Genomic DNA, 17881 nt, shown 5'->3' on the forward strand with positions numbered 1-17881 from the left:
TTATTATTTAATTTTTTTAAGAACTTTTATGCTATAGTCTTATTACCCTCTATTTTCGGGGCACACTCTGTGTATAAATATATAAATTCAAAAAACATTACTAATTTTATGATCGTTAGGAAGAAAAACAGAATATTTTTTAATATACTCTTGTAATGTTTTCTACAATCATTTTCCAAGAGAGATTATTTTCAAGACTAAGCAATATTTGGACATGTATATAAAGACTCTATCTTTTATTCGTTTCAAACACGAGTACGTAAGTTAAAATGTCTTCTAATGCTGCATCCCAAGGTTCAGAAACGTCAGTCGACTGTCAGCCGGAGAAAGATTCTCGATTCGTACTCAAGTTAAACCAGAAGTCTCGTCTGCCTAACTTTTCCATTCCAATTACTTGTTTGCAACAGATTCGTGACGCGTCCTGCTGCCCCGATTCGTTCGAGTCTCATCCTCAAAGAGTTCGAATGCGGTGCAACTTTTCGGTGCTGCTTGAAAAATCTCTCTGTTGATTTTCTCGAAGACGGTACTAGTAATACCATGATCCGCAGTTTTAATCCACTCGACAGTTTCGAGACATTCTATCGTTTTTAGAAGTCTTTTTTCGATGAGACATCATAGATGTTCGAAGAGAGTTCAAAATCGCGATGTACATCGACGAAAAATTTTCTAATATACGATCCGATTTTACGGCTCGCTGAACATGTCCAGTAAATCCGATTCCGCTATATCCCGTAGTTCAACGATATCGCATGACCGCCGTATCTATTACGTCTCGCAAGGAACGGACGTGTCCTGACGTTTCACGTAGATGGAAAATGGAAATGGTCGCGCGATGTGATTCTCTCGACGCGACGCCGCAAAACTTCCGTTCATGACGAGACTACAAAATATATTCACCTCGTAGAGTTCTTTTATGACAAGCGCCAAAGGACGGAGCACTCCTTTTCACGCTCGTAAAAAATTATCCTAATTACAGAAGCGCATCGTTCGAAGCAGTCATAAACCTAATGCAATTTGTCTCCCTACTTTACAAAATTAATTAGTTATACCATTACATTTTCATGATAAAAGCCGTGTTTCTGTACGTTTCTTTCATACGTGACTGTACAACCCGACGATAAAATTCCTCTTTCCAACACGACTGATGAAGGAACGCTAATTAAATATCCCATTCTGTAGATGCGCTTTCGTTTTTCACTTTATAGAAATATAGCCGTGAAGAAGGGAAAATTTAGTTATTAGGTATTTTAAAAGAGAGTGTTCGATAATTTTAGCACATTGAAAAATATTGTTTTGTTCCCATGGTCCCTACCGTCTCTCTCTGTGACATATAGAAACGTACTGGAGTAGTGTTTTGTTCTCCTGCAAACTACCGCCGTATTTATTCATTTTCCTTCCTCGATTCAATCCCAGCTTTCCACCCTCTTCGTCTTTTGGCAGTCGAGTGAAGGGAAGAAACAGACCAGAGGGAGAAATGATATTAGGTGAAATACTTCCAAGCTGTCTTGCTAGAAACTGGGCAGGAATATTTTACGACATGTATAATTTGGCTGGATGTACCATCGTTTCACGGAATTTACGATCGTGCAAGCCTACATCGGACGAGTGTTTCGGTACGGTGCTCCATATCGTTCAGAATTCTATCCTCTCTCCGTTATCCCGGTCCGTTGTCCTCGAAATATCCTCCTCGTCGAGCGCGCACATGCGGCACACGCGGCGGCACGTGTCCTTTGGTGACGCTGCAACTTGAGGAGATTTGCCAGCAGGATGTCGTAGGTCGCGCGCATGGAGTTTCCACTCTAATGCAGTTATACGTTTACGAGGTTCCGGAAATACCGGACGACATATTTGCGATCGCGTGTACCGCTCAGGTGGTTACTCGGTTAGACCCTGCGGTGCTGCTGCGCGATTAATACGGTAATTTAAGTTTAAGCTTGTTAAGCGGACGACTAGCGCGCGTAACTCTACGCGAAGCGCTAATCGCCGCTAAATAGGCTACGATATAAATCATCCCGCGCTCGGCCCGTTATTAACAAGGGTTTCGCAACGTTTTCCTGACAACGCGCAATTACGACTTCGCTGCAACGCAGGATGCCCCCGTGCCGCTTCAATCTCGCCTCATGCAAGATTCGCGATTTTACATCGTCCTGTGACATTAACTCCCTTATCCAAACATGCTATCTAATTTTACGATATCCAACATGTTACGTGCACAAACGTATACATTCAACGTGTTACATACACGGAAAGAACGATTTTGCTAAAGCATGTACTTAAAATGTAGTTAGATACGCATCTAAAAATAATTTTGTTATAATTTTTGTTAGATCAAAAAGTCAACAATTTTTACAATATTGTTCATTACACTCCGAATTTCTTACAGTGAAATCTCACTCCAAGAAAATGAAAATATTTCACTTCTTGAAAAAGTGACAATTTTCACTCATTTTGGAGTGAATTTTTACTTCAAAGTAGTAAAATCTCACTCCAAAAAAGTGATATTTTACTTCAAAAAGAGTGAAGATCGTCACTTTTTTTCAAGAAGTGAAAATATTTTCACTTTTTTCAAGGGTAGTTGCATTTTCACTCTCTTGAAGTGAGATTTCACTGCAAGAAATTTAGAGTGTATGTTTAAGCGTCCTATATTTTAATATTCCAATAAAATGATTTTTTATATCCAAGGTTTTAGATACTTTAGCAAAATCGTTCTTTCCGTGTAATGCGCTGGTTTGACTGAAATCAAATTTCGCAACCCGCTGTAGTAACTAACACAGATGTATTTATGGCATCGAGAAAATCTTGTTTCTTTTTATTTTTACTTGGTTAAAGATTCAATGTAAATGTGTTATGATGAGCGACAACATCTTCAAACGAATCTTAGGAGAAACTCGTTGTCGAGAGCAGCGAAAGAGTGTATTGGAGGTTTCCACGTCGAGCTTGTACGGGGTAAACGGAATCATTAAAGGATCTCTCCGGTTACGACAGACGCGTATATACCGCGTACGATCTTCGCAGTGATTAATTCCACGTCGGGTCCGCCCCATCGTGTCTCGGTCTATTGCTGTACCCATGTGCAATGATATTATGGGCGCTATACGCGTGTCATATCCATAACCTGCGTCGGCTTTGCCGTAAAATATTAACACGCGGTAAGCAGACTTCGTAAGATGGCATGATATGTTACGAATGTTACTACAATCAGGCTTTCTCAACAAAGTCTTTATAAAACACCCGTTCCATATTAATTTCATTATTATGGAATATAACATAATTTGCAAGAAAATTAAATATAAATCATTGATGATAAATGTGTCAATAGTCAAATTTAACAGTCTCAATTGTATATTTAATTACGTTTATAATAAAATGTATTGAGTTATAGACGTTATTATAACATTGGGACACATTATTATAAATATTAATTACGTTATTAATCATGTTGTATATTAATTATCTTTGATCTAATAATTTTAAAATGCAGATATATGCACTCTGTTACATATTACGGATATTCTATCGTTTCAAATCGACATTGGCGAATAATTCTTAATCACTATCATGGTAGAAATTAAATTGTGTATCAAATAAAGATATGTATCCAACGTCGTTATGATAACGACGATGGAACTGGTTCACTGAGGTTATTGCAAGACCTCATTGTGTTCTTTAAATCGCCGCAAGAGTTCATTGGAATTTATGCAGCATGGTAACTTGAAACTTCTTCTTTACGTTTGTACGTTTGGAATACTCTCGAGAGATTTATAAGTTTATAAAACAGCTTACCTCTTAGAAACTGTGGAATATCCTGGAAAACAGAAGGAATATGCTATAAATGGTTAACGTAAGTTTTCTCGTAAAAAGATTGTTCTACTTTCCTCTCCGTTTGATTTCGATATCTCTTTTGTTCCTTATGATATCGTAACGCACGTACATAAAAGATTTATGTGTAGAGTATTGTGTAACGTTTACGATAATACCCATATAAAACAAATTTATAGAAAATTCTACGCCCTGCGAATTTGGATCACGGGCCAGTCCTTGATACGTATATCAACGAGACGTTACTCACAATGTGTGACAGAGTGCACTTTGAATTTTTATCAATATCTGCAATAGAGAAGTGTTAGAATAATCATGCGCAATTCTATTCAATCGTGTTTTCATACACTGAGAGTAAATCCCTTTTTTTCGACATTTACCTTATTCAACATGTGAATGACAGTAAATTGTCGAAATTCGAAATATTCTTAACAATAGGAGATTGTTGCTGTCAACTACGCTTGTAGGATTTTACATCGGACAGGAATTATTGGAACCGTGCTACAATTCAGCGAAAGCTAGTCGAACCATGTTGTCGCGTATTGACGTGATTTCCTTCAAGAAGGATGTCGAAACTCACTTTCATATTTATGAGCCACGTTATGCGAAAATGCAAACGTATGCAGCACCAGTCATTTACGGTGCACTGACAATCATGCACGAGCGATGGAACTTCATGCATGTGATAGCGATAGAGCGTAATATCACGCCTCTTGCTCTCTCGCTTCTATTTCCATCGCTGTATGTATAATAGCATGTCTTTATGACGTAATCCTTTGACCGAGAATATTGTTACGAGAAAATTTGTATCTGCGCACTCTCATGGCCATTTTCCTGAAAGTCCTGTTCAATCATCTTTGAAGTATTACTCTCTGTATTTTAATATCGCGTATCTCAATTTGTTCGCATAAATTATTTTGCTGTTTATTGCAAATAGCGCCCTTTGAAAGGGAGCATCAAAATACTTTGTAGTGCTTGTTATCTCGCTCTATCTTTATAGATCCGAAAATTTTATATATAGCTATTATTCGAGACAAAGTGATGTATTACATAAAATATGATAATTTCGGTTTTATTAAAAAATTTCAAACCTTATATTAGAGTGATCAAATAAAGTATATAGAAGATGTCTCTATCAAGCGAAAGTGAGAAATGAAATTTACGCTCATTGTTTCCCATCCGGATAATCCATCGAAGCGTTAAATCTACAGATCAGTTTTCGTGCGGACATCTCGTTGCCGGATGATTAATTCTTATGATCGGAAGTTTCTGCGGTAAATGGCTCTAATTGTAAGCTCAAACCTCTCTGAACCTTTCAACATTAGAATTGAAAGAAGGTGGTCCGATTTATCAGTTATAACTAATCAAAATATAATTGTATATAATTGTTTAATGAAATAATTTCATTTTATTTTTCTCTTATACAATATAAATAATATATTCAATATATTCAAATGACAATAGCTAGTTATAGCGGGGTTGTAACGCTCGTGTAATAACTGGCGAAAAAGTGCCAGGGTATAAAGTTCACGAGCTTCAAAATTATGGGAATATGCAAAACCGTTTCTCACACGTTAACCTAAGAGCAAGGCAGATTTACGGTTTGAGGCGTATTTTTGTATGCGAATATTCGCACACCACACTCGGTTAATACTGCTAGTCAACTACGGACATATGCGCTTCTTTCTCACCGTAAGTACTTTCTCGTAGCAACTTCGTATACTCTTGTTATAATTTATGTCCTATTCAAGCACCTGCGCGCCTTCTCGGAATTCCATCCTTATTCTCCTCTCATAAACTGGCGTTGCGAGTTCGTAAAGATTGCACGATGATATACCCGATGCAGATAATTAACATCGTTTATGCAACGCTTAGAACCATACTGTTAAATAACTGCATAAGTAAACCTTCGATAGTTGGAGGAAAGTATATGTTCCACAGAAGAGAATATCGAGGAAAATCGAGCAAATCCTTAGATTTTTTTTTAGCTGAACTCTTGCACTGTTCCTTTTCTCTTTTTTTCTCTCTCTAATATGAAGAGAAAAAGTGGAAAGATGAATCGCAAGAAATTAAACTGGAAAGAACAGATTTATTTGTCAGAGGTATATGATACGTTTAATTAATTATAAAATAATTTTTTGTTTTGTGGCGTTGTCGGATTTACGGAGGCCTGTCCCCTTGGAATCTTTTTTTTAAAATATATATAACAAAATATTATATATACTTTTTAATAGTTCTGAAGTGCTTAATCACAATTTGGATATTCCTTAATTTAATTTAAGATATTTATTAATTTAAAAAACTCCTAGATTAAAAAAAACATAGATTCTATCATATACTTCTTTTTTTTATTAATATAATTTTAAATAAAACGTTTTATAGATTACAAAATTATACATCTAAATAATATTTTTTCAATGTAATAATTTAAATAATTTAACTCTCAAAGAAATTTTGTTTATAGCAAACCAAAGATTTTCCCTTTGGCAAATTTCTGGACCTGCCAATGTCTTATAGAATCTATATCTTTGGCACATTTAAACTTATTTTTTGTGTTAAATAATGACTTCGCGATTAATGCAATATAGCGTGTTGGCTTTAATTACGTCACTGTGTAAGGAAAACGAACTAAACGATCACAACGTGGTTATCCTATCTCTCGCAAGATCAACGAGAATGTACGTGGGCAGAGAACTTTCTGGACAGTGAAAATTCCGGCGCAGAGATAAAATGCCCCTGACAAAGCTACTGCGACGACACCGCTGAGTGCGCGTAATTAGTTATATCCGGAGGGTCTAGGCACTGTTCTCTAACGAATCCCCCACGGTAGTAAATTTTATACTTCATATACGAGGACAAAGCAACAAAGTTGATACCAAACAGCTTTTGTGATTCTTTTCCTTTTTCACTTTTACATCAAAGAATTTGTTACCGACATTACCGTTAATGGGCCATTTTCTTCAACATCTTCTTCTGCGATGAATTTTATTCTTCCTCGTATGACGCCTTGCAATAATTTTTTAATGCACTTCCATTATTTATGATAGAATTCACAGCATGTAAGAAACGCAGACAAAGTTTATAAGAGCATTGACTTGGAACATAAAAAAAATTTCTTACTACATTATTTTTCAACGAGTCATATTTCAACTCCTTTTAGCTCAGGAAACTATGAGACTAAACAGAAAATACTTACATATCAACTGCGACGAATAGAAAGAGAAGAAGAAAGGAGCGTTGTTGTAAAAAGAAAACGTCATCAAGAGTGTCGGCTACGGAGTATCCAATTAACCGATGCTTGAGAGACGAGTGGATGTTTCGAGACTTCAGAATGTCTGTCGATATCTTGGTTTACCTCATAGATCTATGACAAACCATTGAAGCGAGTACAATAATGGTTTCCAAGATGACCTTCGTTCTATAAATTTTATTTTATTTTTTACTTTCAATACAAGGTGAAAAAAATAAAGTCTATAAAGACAAAATTTAGAGCGTGGTAAATTCCGGATATTAAAGACATCCACCATTTGGACTGCTTTTTCCTGAGATGTTACTGTTTATTGTGTGCGGAGAAACTACTCGATTTCACTTCGTTGATTCTCGATAGTTTGATCCAGTCTCTACTCTTCGTCAATGATTGTCTGCTCTATCTAAAATTTCTTCATTTTTTTATACGTAGTGAAGAAAATGATGATGTTCGTGTAGGTTAGTATGTCATAAAATTATCGTTCTTAAATCTATATTGTTCGTAGATGAAACGATTCTATCCAAGTGTTAAGCGTTTGATGTTAAACCTCTGTTGCTCACGGGTATGTACGAATATACTATATATATATATCTATCGGGTAAACGTTGAACTTTACATACTCTGGCGAAATTATATCTCGTTTGATGTGGCTTACATGAACAATCTTGAAAGCACCGACGTGATACACGTGAGATGTAAGTCATTCATCGTGTAGCTACTTCGACACGCGCCCATCTAGGCGCGCATCTGTGTGAGTTGCGCAATGACATTAAATTATCCATTAACCACTTTAGAGGACATTAAGTCAGTACGGCCGCGAAATTCGTCGCTCCACCGTACTTATATACGATGTCTTAGAGGTAGATTCAAGATGCTTTAAAGATGTAGAGCGCGGTTAACAGCACGCATTTACACCGAGCTGCGAAGCCGCGGAATGTCTCAGACTAACTGATACTGTATAACATAAATTCCCTATAGCCTCTAAGAACACTTTGGGTAAGCCACATTGTCAGATTTCGTACGTAAATATTTTTGTACAGGTACAGGAGTGTATTGTGTATTCGTGTCATTGTTGTGCATATTTTATTGCGCGATATTATTAGAATGAGACATTGTGAAAATTATTAATATAGGTACATACATACTGTATGTATATTATTAAAAAGTATGTATAAAAAAGTTGTTCTGTAATAATCCACAATGAGTCATTAATAGATTAATATTGCGTTCTGTATGACGTTTGAATAAATACGTTATTGCTGACAGGGACTAGAATAAATCTAATGGATTAAAGGATTTCTTGTCTGTCGTAATGGTGGCTGTGAAACTGTATTAGCTCTTCCCATTTACCGTCGGCATCACCGATATTTCACTTGAGAATGCTATATAATACAAAATACAACTGGGATTTACTCGGTAAATATTATTGTTCCAGAAATACATAGGTTTATGCGCGTGCGTATAACAATATATGAAATATTCATTGAACAAACCGAGCAGAGATGTATGTGCATTATTGCGTATAGAAAATATTAATCTTGAATATAATAAATAGTTACTCAAGCATTATTAAACCATTACTGCGGTATTCACGTAAAATCGACCGTCTGTATTATAATTATGACAGTCTCTTGTTCACTTATTCAAACTTAAGTTAAATAAAATTAATCTAACATAAAATTAATATATCAATAAGCATTGTGAGGTATTAATATAATTGTAATAAATCCGATAATCGTATTTCCAGAGATCACATATTAGTATACATTATAATATTCATCTTTTATGAGACTGAAATTTAAATGTTTATATGCACTAATAATTAATAATATTTATATGTAAAGAAAGTTTTATATATATGTATATATGATATTGATCTACATAATAATATAATAAATACTTTCTCAATACACCAACTAAAAATAGGTAACTTAACATCAACGTTACAATTTTATACTCAACAGTATCAATACAATACGTATTGTACATTGAATTATTGAAAATTAAATTATAACGTTGATGCTATTTTCAGTTAATGTTTACTGGATTATTCATACAATAATTAATAGTTAGATAGAAATTTCAGATAGAAATTTCCTTGCGATCGATTCAATACTCGTTTCACTTATATCGTTTTATAACGACGATAAAACATAACTACGCTAATCCTTTATGGTCTATCCTATTCGGAAGGAGACTATCCAAACGGACTAGTGCATTGATGAACGTTACTCTTTCTTTCATGAGATGGGAATAGGGTTGTAAACTTGAAACCCTTGAGAGACCTTGTCCGTATATCGTTATAACGCGGATACGCGAATGGCTGGATACGGCAACGAGACATCACCGGGGAACGTCGTTGACAATCCCTCAACGAGATATCTGATATACATAGCTATGCGTTGAACCTTGGATGTTTCACCCGAGACCCGAAACCTCCGTACGTCATCATCCATACCGACGTCTTCCATTCATTACAACGTGCAGTCGGAGAAATATAGATACTAGACCACAGAGGGGAGGTATTCGCGCGACGAGAGGTTGCAGTCGGCGGTGGAATAGCTAAATCGCAACGTGCGGCTTTGTTGTACGCGTTTCCTGAATCTATTCTGACGCGTCCGTACGTAGAACTGGATCGTCATCAGTTTCCGTATGTTAGTAACCAAGACTGACGGCGTATCCTGCCGCAAGCGGGAGGCGATGTGCTTCGCCTTCGATCAATCAACCCTCTCTCTTCCGACTCTACTCATTCGAGAAGGGGTGAAAGTCGAGTAAATTACTACGAAATAGGTGTAGCTTACGCCTCGCCTATTCCAGCTGGGTAGTTGGGTCAGGATTGCACGCCACAAATTATCTGCGTAGAGACCTATCTACTAATTCCCTCACTTTCTGTTACTTGTTTTCGATCGTTCTCTTTTTCTTTGTTTATTTTTACGCTCGCGACAATGCATTATTTTCAGTTAAAGTGCGAAAGAATTTGCTGAATCAGATACAGAGTTGCATTCTTTGACAGGGTAAAAAATTTTCTTTTTTTCTCTTTTTCTGTGTTCTTTCTCTCTCTCTCTCTCTCTCTCTCTTTCTCTCTCTTTTAATTCACTTTACTTGAAAATATGTATATGCCTTATCATATTAACCCTTAAACGCCTCTTTAGTACAGCGTACCCATTTTCTTCTTTCAATAATTTTTCGATATTTTTTTCATTGCTTATAACTTTTTTTATTAATAAAGATATTTGTTAGGTTTCTTAATGTCTGGCATTTCAATTAAAAAAAAAGTTGTTCACAATGTGTTCATTTTTATGAAAGTTATCAAACTAAGAAAGCAATTGAATTAGATTGCTATATCCAAGTGTTGTTTTCGTAGTGTGATGTTTTTATGGTTATATTTTATGTATAATCTTCAGAGTGAAATATGTACTTTGTAATAGAATACGGAAAGCTTGGAGTAATTTCGGACAGATAGATAGACGAGTGCTTAATGTTTTCAAGTAAATTACATGAAACTGTATTAATGGCTCCAGTCTCGGCCTTCGTCACAAAGTTTGAAACTACTCTACGAGAGTATATCAGAAATAATGTGTGGACATACGTAGCCAAAGTTTGTACGCGATTGAGCTTAACTACAGCAGCGAAATTTATCCTCGTAGATTGACTTAATTATATTAGTATCTAATCAAGTTAACGTGTAATATATTTATTAATTTGGAAAGAAATACAACTTTGTTAACAAATTAGCCATGTAACACATTAGTTAAATTATTTGCTACGTATTACTATGATGTATCATTTATGAGCGATAAAGCATATAACTATTGCATACTACCCTGCAAATAGCATTTCAATCCAATTTCGTGTTACATCAATTCCATCCGATCATAGTCTATTGAGCGCACAGTGCGTTAGCTGATGAATGTTGCTTTGGCAATACGTACATTATATGAAGTATAATATATGTATAAAGGATAATCGAGAGATGTATATGGTTCTTGCGAGTATATTTAATGAAGCATAACTAAATATTGTGTCGTAACGCGGCAATTAAACAGCGCAACATGTAGAATAAATAAACAGTAGAATAAATAACAGTGTGAAGCAAAGAAAATTTATTTTATATACAGGGAAAATTTATTTTCTATACAGAGATGCAATAATGGATGTAATTCCTTTTGCACACACCATTCAATCGAATACTCTTAATTAGCAAGAATCTTTTATGAACTTGCTGGTATGATCACGGCACGTTTCTCGCGTTTATCATCTGAAACACGACTTTAAGCAATGTCGTTCGTAATTATTCTTTTCTTTACGGTCTGGAGGAGAGTTCCGATCCTCTCATATACGTCCAATTAAAACAACTTACGCGAATTGGACTAATACGAACCATTAACGACGAAAGAAGAAAATCCGATTTCCGAAGGGTAACGTCTACATGACATGACTGTAGTACGACGAAAGGGAAATATGAAGGGGTGAGTGCATTTTAAGCGGAAAACACGGATCGAGTTGAATGCGATGTCTATATACGTATGTCATTCCTGGGTTCGATCCATTTCTGTTTTCGCTTTTAATTCTTAATAATTTGCTTGATTAAAAGATTGAGGATTCTCAGTCCGAGCTGATGGTTATGGCCATCGCAAGTGACCATTAATCTGATTTGATGGAAATAATTATACTGATAGTCTTTCGTTTCGCAGTAAAAATAATTATCTATAAAATAGTAGTAGATGCAGCTCAGTGATAAGTTCAGTAACGAATAGTGACAACAAGCGCGACCTTTTTTCGAATTCTATGTGGCGCGCGTTTCATCGACAAACCGTCGATTGAAAATCAAACCGCAATATCGCAGTTCGTGTATCCGATCATCGAGGTTAAATTTGATGACGGAATTACTGCTATTCACGGAAACAGTGCATCGATGCGTGCTATTGTTCTCTTTGTGACACCAGAACAGAATCGAACTATTAAATATTAAAGAAAATCGATACTCTTGTGCAGACAGAGAGAGAGGGGAGGGGGGAGGCGGGAGAGAGTAATTCAGGATACCACCCTCGCGTTGGATAATTCGACGTGGGTAAGAGAGAGAGGGGGGAGGCGGGAGAGAGTAATTCAGGATACCACCCTCGCGTTGGATAATTCGACGTGGGTGTGGAAAGCACGATAATATACTAAACTATAATAAACGCATGAACGTAACGGGCGATCAACTCAACGCTTTGTCAACGTTATATCGCGATGAAATAGATGCACTTCGGTTAGGTTTAACACATTTAGACACTACGCAACGTGAACTCGGAAAAGATAACGTCACTTACGTATGTTAGCCCACTCGATCAAAGTTGATGGGCACCTTGCGAGTACCGGAGGTACTCGGGGAACAATACACTTCCGGCGCGGCTGACAAAGACGCACGGCACGTATACCGGAGGTTCGGCATCGACGGGAGGAAGGCCGGAGAGGAGGACGTACGTTTGATTCCGTATAGGACGGTGCAATACATCTCTCCTCGGTTTACCGGTCGCTCGCTGAGACGGAAGTGTATCGTGCCCGACGAAGCGGGCACATCCGGCTCGCAAGATTAATTGCCAATAAACCTCTATTACAGAGACCTCTTCCCGCGCCGTCACTCTTCTCACGATATCGCGTCGTTTCCCGGTCAATCGCTTCGTACGCAACAACGTCGATCGCCTCTACTTTTTCGAGACCCTTTGATGAGAATAACGAGATAACCTGGAAATTAGATTATTCAGTGTCACGCTTTTGCAACGGAGAAAAAAAGGGCGTGCAAAAAAAAATGCGGTGAAAAATTATTGATCATATAAAAGATAATTTATGATAGAAACGATGTAACACAACTCAGAGACGCGCAATTTATTTCTCTCGGTTATAACGATTTACAGCGACCATCACGATTATTCACGCAATACGAGCTGTCTCGAAACAAAATGCGCTGTCTCGCAAGAAGATTGATAATTTATTACCCTGAAGCGTCTAAATTTATTCTACGTCTTGAAAATTTGGTATTAGAAAGATTTGTACGGTAAAAGAAGATATACAAAAAGCGTGTATTTCCATTTCAATTTAAATGTTTTACATTTCAATTGACATAGTGTGAAAAACATTACTAACAAATTGTTAAAGGTATGCACGTGTTTTTAATTATGTGATGCATGACTTCGCGCTTGGAAATTGCGTTTATGCAAATGCGGTGACTATCTGAAAAATTTGACATAGAAAAATGATACCAGTTTGCGTGCTTAGAAGCTGCGTGATTATGCATGCAATAAATCTCGCTTCGAAATCGCCAAGTGAATGCTTAGGAACACGTGCGAATCGATCGTAGCCTATCTTGCACCTCCGCCTGGTAATCGAGGGAAATTGCTTTCATCTGAATTCAAAAGCATGTACGGGAGATCAAAGTTCTTACGTGCCGACGATGACGAAACGAACGGACGATGGTGCGAAGAACTTATCACGCGAGCGTCGATTAAAGTTTCCACCTTGCACCTGGTTTCATGAATTTCTCAACCATGATTGATCGTTCCGAAGCGCTTTCAAAATTGTCATCTTCGGTTCGAACATATTCTGAGCGAATGTTAATAAAGGATGACAAGTATAATATTACTGGCGCCTCATGAATAATTTTTATATTAATCCGAACATTAGTTTTCTCTTCTTTTCCGTGTGTGAGATATAGATTCGTTGTGATTGACATAATACGCGTAATTTGGAAGCCGACAATATCTGAACCGTAAGAATATACGGACGGAAAAGTTTACCGCTTATGAACATCGACAGAATCGATACCCATATCACGAAGGTATGGAGGAAAAAGAGGACGGCTGAATGAAAGAGAGGGTAAATTGATGGAACGCTCCGATTAAAAGCTAATGACATCGCGTTTCTACGCGAATGACGGCTTCAAAGGAAAGCTTTTTCTGAAGTTCGCTGGCTTGACAAACGATCGTAAGACCAACAAGAAACGATGTCTGGCGCGAACCATCTTAATGAAATGGTCTTAATTGAACCAATTGATTAATTTTCTGTATATTAAATATAAAAAATTATTTAATATGTAATATTTCTAATTGTTTATTATTGTTTAATATTGTTTAATATTTCTAATTTAATATATTTTTATTAATAAACAAGGAATATGTGGATGATAATAAATGTAATAAACAAAAATAAAGAGATTAAATTATTTTAATAATTTGTAAGTTAAGATATACAAACATATACAAAGTATAAGAAATAAGTATCTTATTACTATTTTTTCATTTCTTTATAATTTATTCATTTATTGCTCTTATACAAGGTGTTTACAGACCTAACGCATCACCTACTAATGGCACATTCCTGAAGTTATTTTGAGATTAAAATTTTAATATCAAAATGTCGAGGCTATAATATTTTTTGAATTATAATTATTTAAAGTCAACAAATTATGCCGTCTAAAGTTTAGTACAACGCAAAGTGCTAAAAGTAAAAGCTAATAGTTGCTCTTGTTAAATATTTATTATGTTAAAAAAAAATATTTAGCCTGTACATTATGATATTAAATTTTTATCTCAAAATGACTTCAGGAATCTGCTATTAGCAGGTGATGCGTTGGATCTGGAACACCCTGTATATGTTTGGTAAACAAAAATATAATAGCATCGATCTCTGGCTATTATTATTGCTACTACTATTATTATTATCATCTATTATCAACTAGCGAACTACGTGATGGAGGTCTAGCTCCGAAAAGCGGATATTTGTTTGGACGAGTCTATGGAAGTCCATGAAAGTCCACAAATCTGAGAATATCCTTCCTAGATTTATAGCAATCTCTGTAATACCCACAATTTCCAAAAAGAGTGGACGTGCGGGAATATGTCACTCTCTGTGCGACCGTTTTCTCGGGAAAATCCTGCTCTTTCATATAGCAGTACGTGCATCGCGCTTGACATATGCCACAAATTATTATTTTGACGTTTCAGATCGCCCCTTATTCCTGCATCAGAAACTCCCAATTCCCGTGTCTCGCGAAATCATGATGCAAAAGCTTTCATCAATCATTTCAACAAAATGAAAATATAGATGACCGGCGACAAGAAAAATTATGCAGAAAAAGGACGGCCGCTCTGGAGCCGAGATACATTATTGTCTTCGCTTTTTTCCCCGAGTTACATTGCGTTTTTCACTTCCCGACTGTCCAAGAGATGGATATTAATTAGCAAGTAGCAGTAACAATATACGTGCTCAAGCACGAAATAACAAAGGGATAAATGTCGTTAATCGTGGAACATTTAGAACAATTGCTGCACAGAATGTAGATTTTTCTTTCGCCGAGGGAGCAATTAGAGAGTCTCTATATTTAAATTTTAATGCCAGCTCTCAGTACGTTTTGATGTACCATTTAGGGGAACCAGTGATTCGTTACAATATATTAAAAAGTCATATTACTGGCGGAATTTATGTCATCAAAAATGACTAGCAGAGAAAATTTATTTAACCTGCGATGATATATAACGATCACAATGTAATAGCGCACTCAGTTACTCGTATAAATCTTCATCGTATTTCTCCACCATAATTTGTGATGTCTCTCTTATCTTTACACACAGATAAGTTCATGCTTTTGTATCAACCGTAATATAATTTATTAGGAATACGGGCTTAAAATCTTTTACATATTTCGTGTCCTGTTGTTACTTATTCACTTTTCGGCTACCCGGTGAATAAAGCCGATGCTGTGGGTGTCGCCGCATCTGGCACCAGGGACAATTAGAAGGACTCATGAGCCATTGGAATTAACACTCACAACGGCGCGGGTGAATATTTACCGGCGCGTTATGCGGCCCGTAGTGTGCGTGGGCTTGTTCAAGAGACAATAGACTTGCCGAGTAAGCCGTCCCGAGAAGCGCGACGGTACACCGAGAATATCCTCGTCGAAGATCGTACAGACGCTTGCCGTAGAGATACTAGGGGAGGACATTATATATCGGTGATTATATCGGTAGATGCTGATAGTGAGAAAATGGAACCTCCATGTCAGCAACTGGAGGGTACCACTCCAGGCCTCATTGACCGACCTCTTCACCTCATGCCAAGAGGACAATACCGATCTCGAAAACTTGCGACAATCGAGCAGCCAATTTTCTTTGGAAAAAAGAAACTCGTTCGTCAACTTCAAATGAACGTGACAATTTATTTCAGAACAAAATCAAACGGATATAGCATACTAATTCTCCGAAATTGACACCAAAATCTTTAACACAGTTATTGACAATGAGTCTGTAAGGCTCATTTAATTTCTGTTGATTAAAAAACACTAATTAACTTTAAGGAACCAAAATGACATAACTTGTATAAAAAAGAATAAATATTACATATATTTTAATAAGAATAATTTAATATGAATCCATATTTGTGGAAGTAACATAAAGAAAATTGAACCGTTCGACATTTTTTACAAAGAAATTTATAATTGAGTGAATTCGAAAGATCTACTGTCAGCTCCGAAGGGTTATAATTATAAAATATCAAGTATATTTATTATTAATTAAAATATTATACTACTGTACTACTATGATCTAATGATAATGGTCGTTGTTGATTTCAGATTGTTGACTTTTTGCTACTTGGCAGCATTGAATTGTTGGTTGCTGCTGTGTCCGGCTATACTCTCGCACGATTGGCAGATGGGATCTGTTCCTTTGGTTACATCTTTTACGGATACCAGAAATCTCGCCACCTGTATATTCTTCGGCGGTTGTCTGGTTCTCACGTACAAAGCCTTTACGGATTTCGAGGTGAGTAAAATTTTATAATCGCAGATTACAATTAAATTATTATATTACAATTAAACGGAATATTTACATACGAATTGCGAGTAACGCACAAATATTCTTTCAAGTTGGAAAAATCGCTTATTATATTTCCTTTGCGGTATAATATTAATATAAATAAGCTTTAGTAGACTTTAGTAGTAAAGAGATTTAGCCCGGATTTACAATAGATTTTTAAGCCTTAAGCCATAAGAAATGGACGAATCGCAATCGATTATTCTCCTCGCATTCGACTGTAATTGGTCAATTTCTTACGGCTTAAGGCTCGTAACACCTATTGTAGATCCGGACTTACTGAAATTTACATAAATTCCTTTACTTTATTTTATCGAATCGACGCGTAAAGAAAGTATTCTCTTCAAGAGACTGGTATCGTTGATTTGCCGATGTTATCGGTCACCTTACGAGATCATAAAATAAAATGACCATCAGTTATCGTCTACGAAACGTCATCCTGCCGTTAAATGTTTCAACCGTTGACCTAGCATGATATAAGAACGTAGTACTCGAGTACCTGTCGGCTATTGTCTACAGTGATGAAATTGTGCTTGGCTTGAGAGTCATAAAAGAAGTTTTGTAGTAAGTACATGACATAATAGTTCCAAGTCAAACGATACGCGCGTATCTCATAAACTACTTTCGTCCTCTGTGTTTTTTGGATCATCCGTGACGGTTGTTGAGTCTTCAGCATAATGACCTCTTTAAGGTTCGCTGTCTGTACGTCGATGGTCACTTTTCCTCAAAGAGGTCATATCTGTGCTTTTAATGTCATCTCACACGCTTGACTAACCGCCGGCGGTTACCTAGCTCTTCGTAGGCACGAAGTGGAAACAGATGTCTTCTTCTCAAACGAGGTCATCCTTATTCTTATGCATGTAGCGCATTTATGTGTAAAGGAAAAAATCTTTTTACAAATATAATTGCTTTCTGTCGTCTCGTGTGTATATCTGGGAATTTATTAGCGCAGTTAGATTTCGTAAAA

The 17881-nt window shown here is 36.5% G+C and overlaps 1 protein-coding gene across 1 annotated transcript in view; it reads left to right on the top strand.

The window, feature by feature from the left end:
• Positions 1–17881, top strand: part of LOC108758927 (transmembrane and TPR repeat-containing protein 1) — a 140849-nt gene that overhangs the window by 88448 nt on the left and 34520 nt on the right. The window contains exon 7 of the mRNA XM_018504170.1: positions 16674–16863. Coding sequence (XP_018359672.1) covers positions 16674–16863 — 190 coding nt within the window. The remainder of the gene's footprint in view (positions 1–16673; positions 16864–17881) is intronic.

This window comes from Trachymyrmex cornetzi, unplaced genomic scaffold, assembly GCF_001594075.2.
Source record: "Trachymyrmex cornetzi isolate Tcor2-1 unplaced genomic scaffold, Tcor1.1 scaffold16, whole genome shotgun sequence".
Taxonomy (NCBI): domain Eukaryota; kingdom Metazoa; phylum Arthropoda; class Insecta; order Hymenoptera; family Formicidae; genus Trachymyrmex; species Trachymyrmex cornetzi.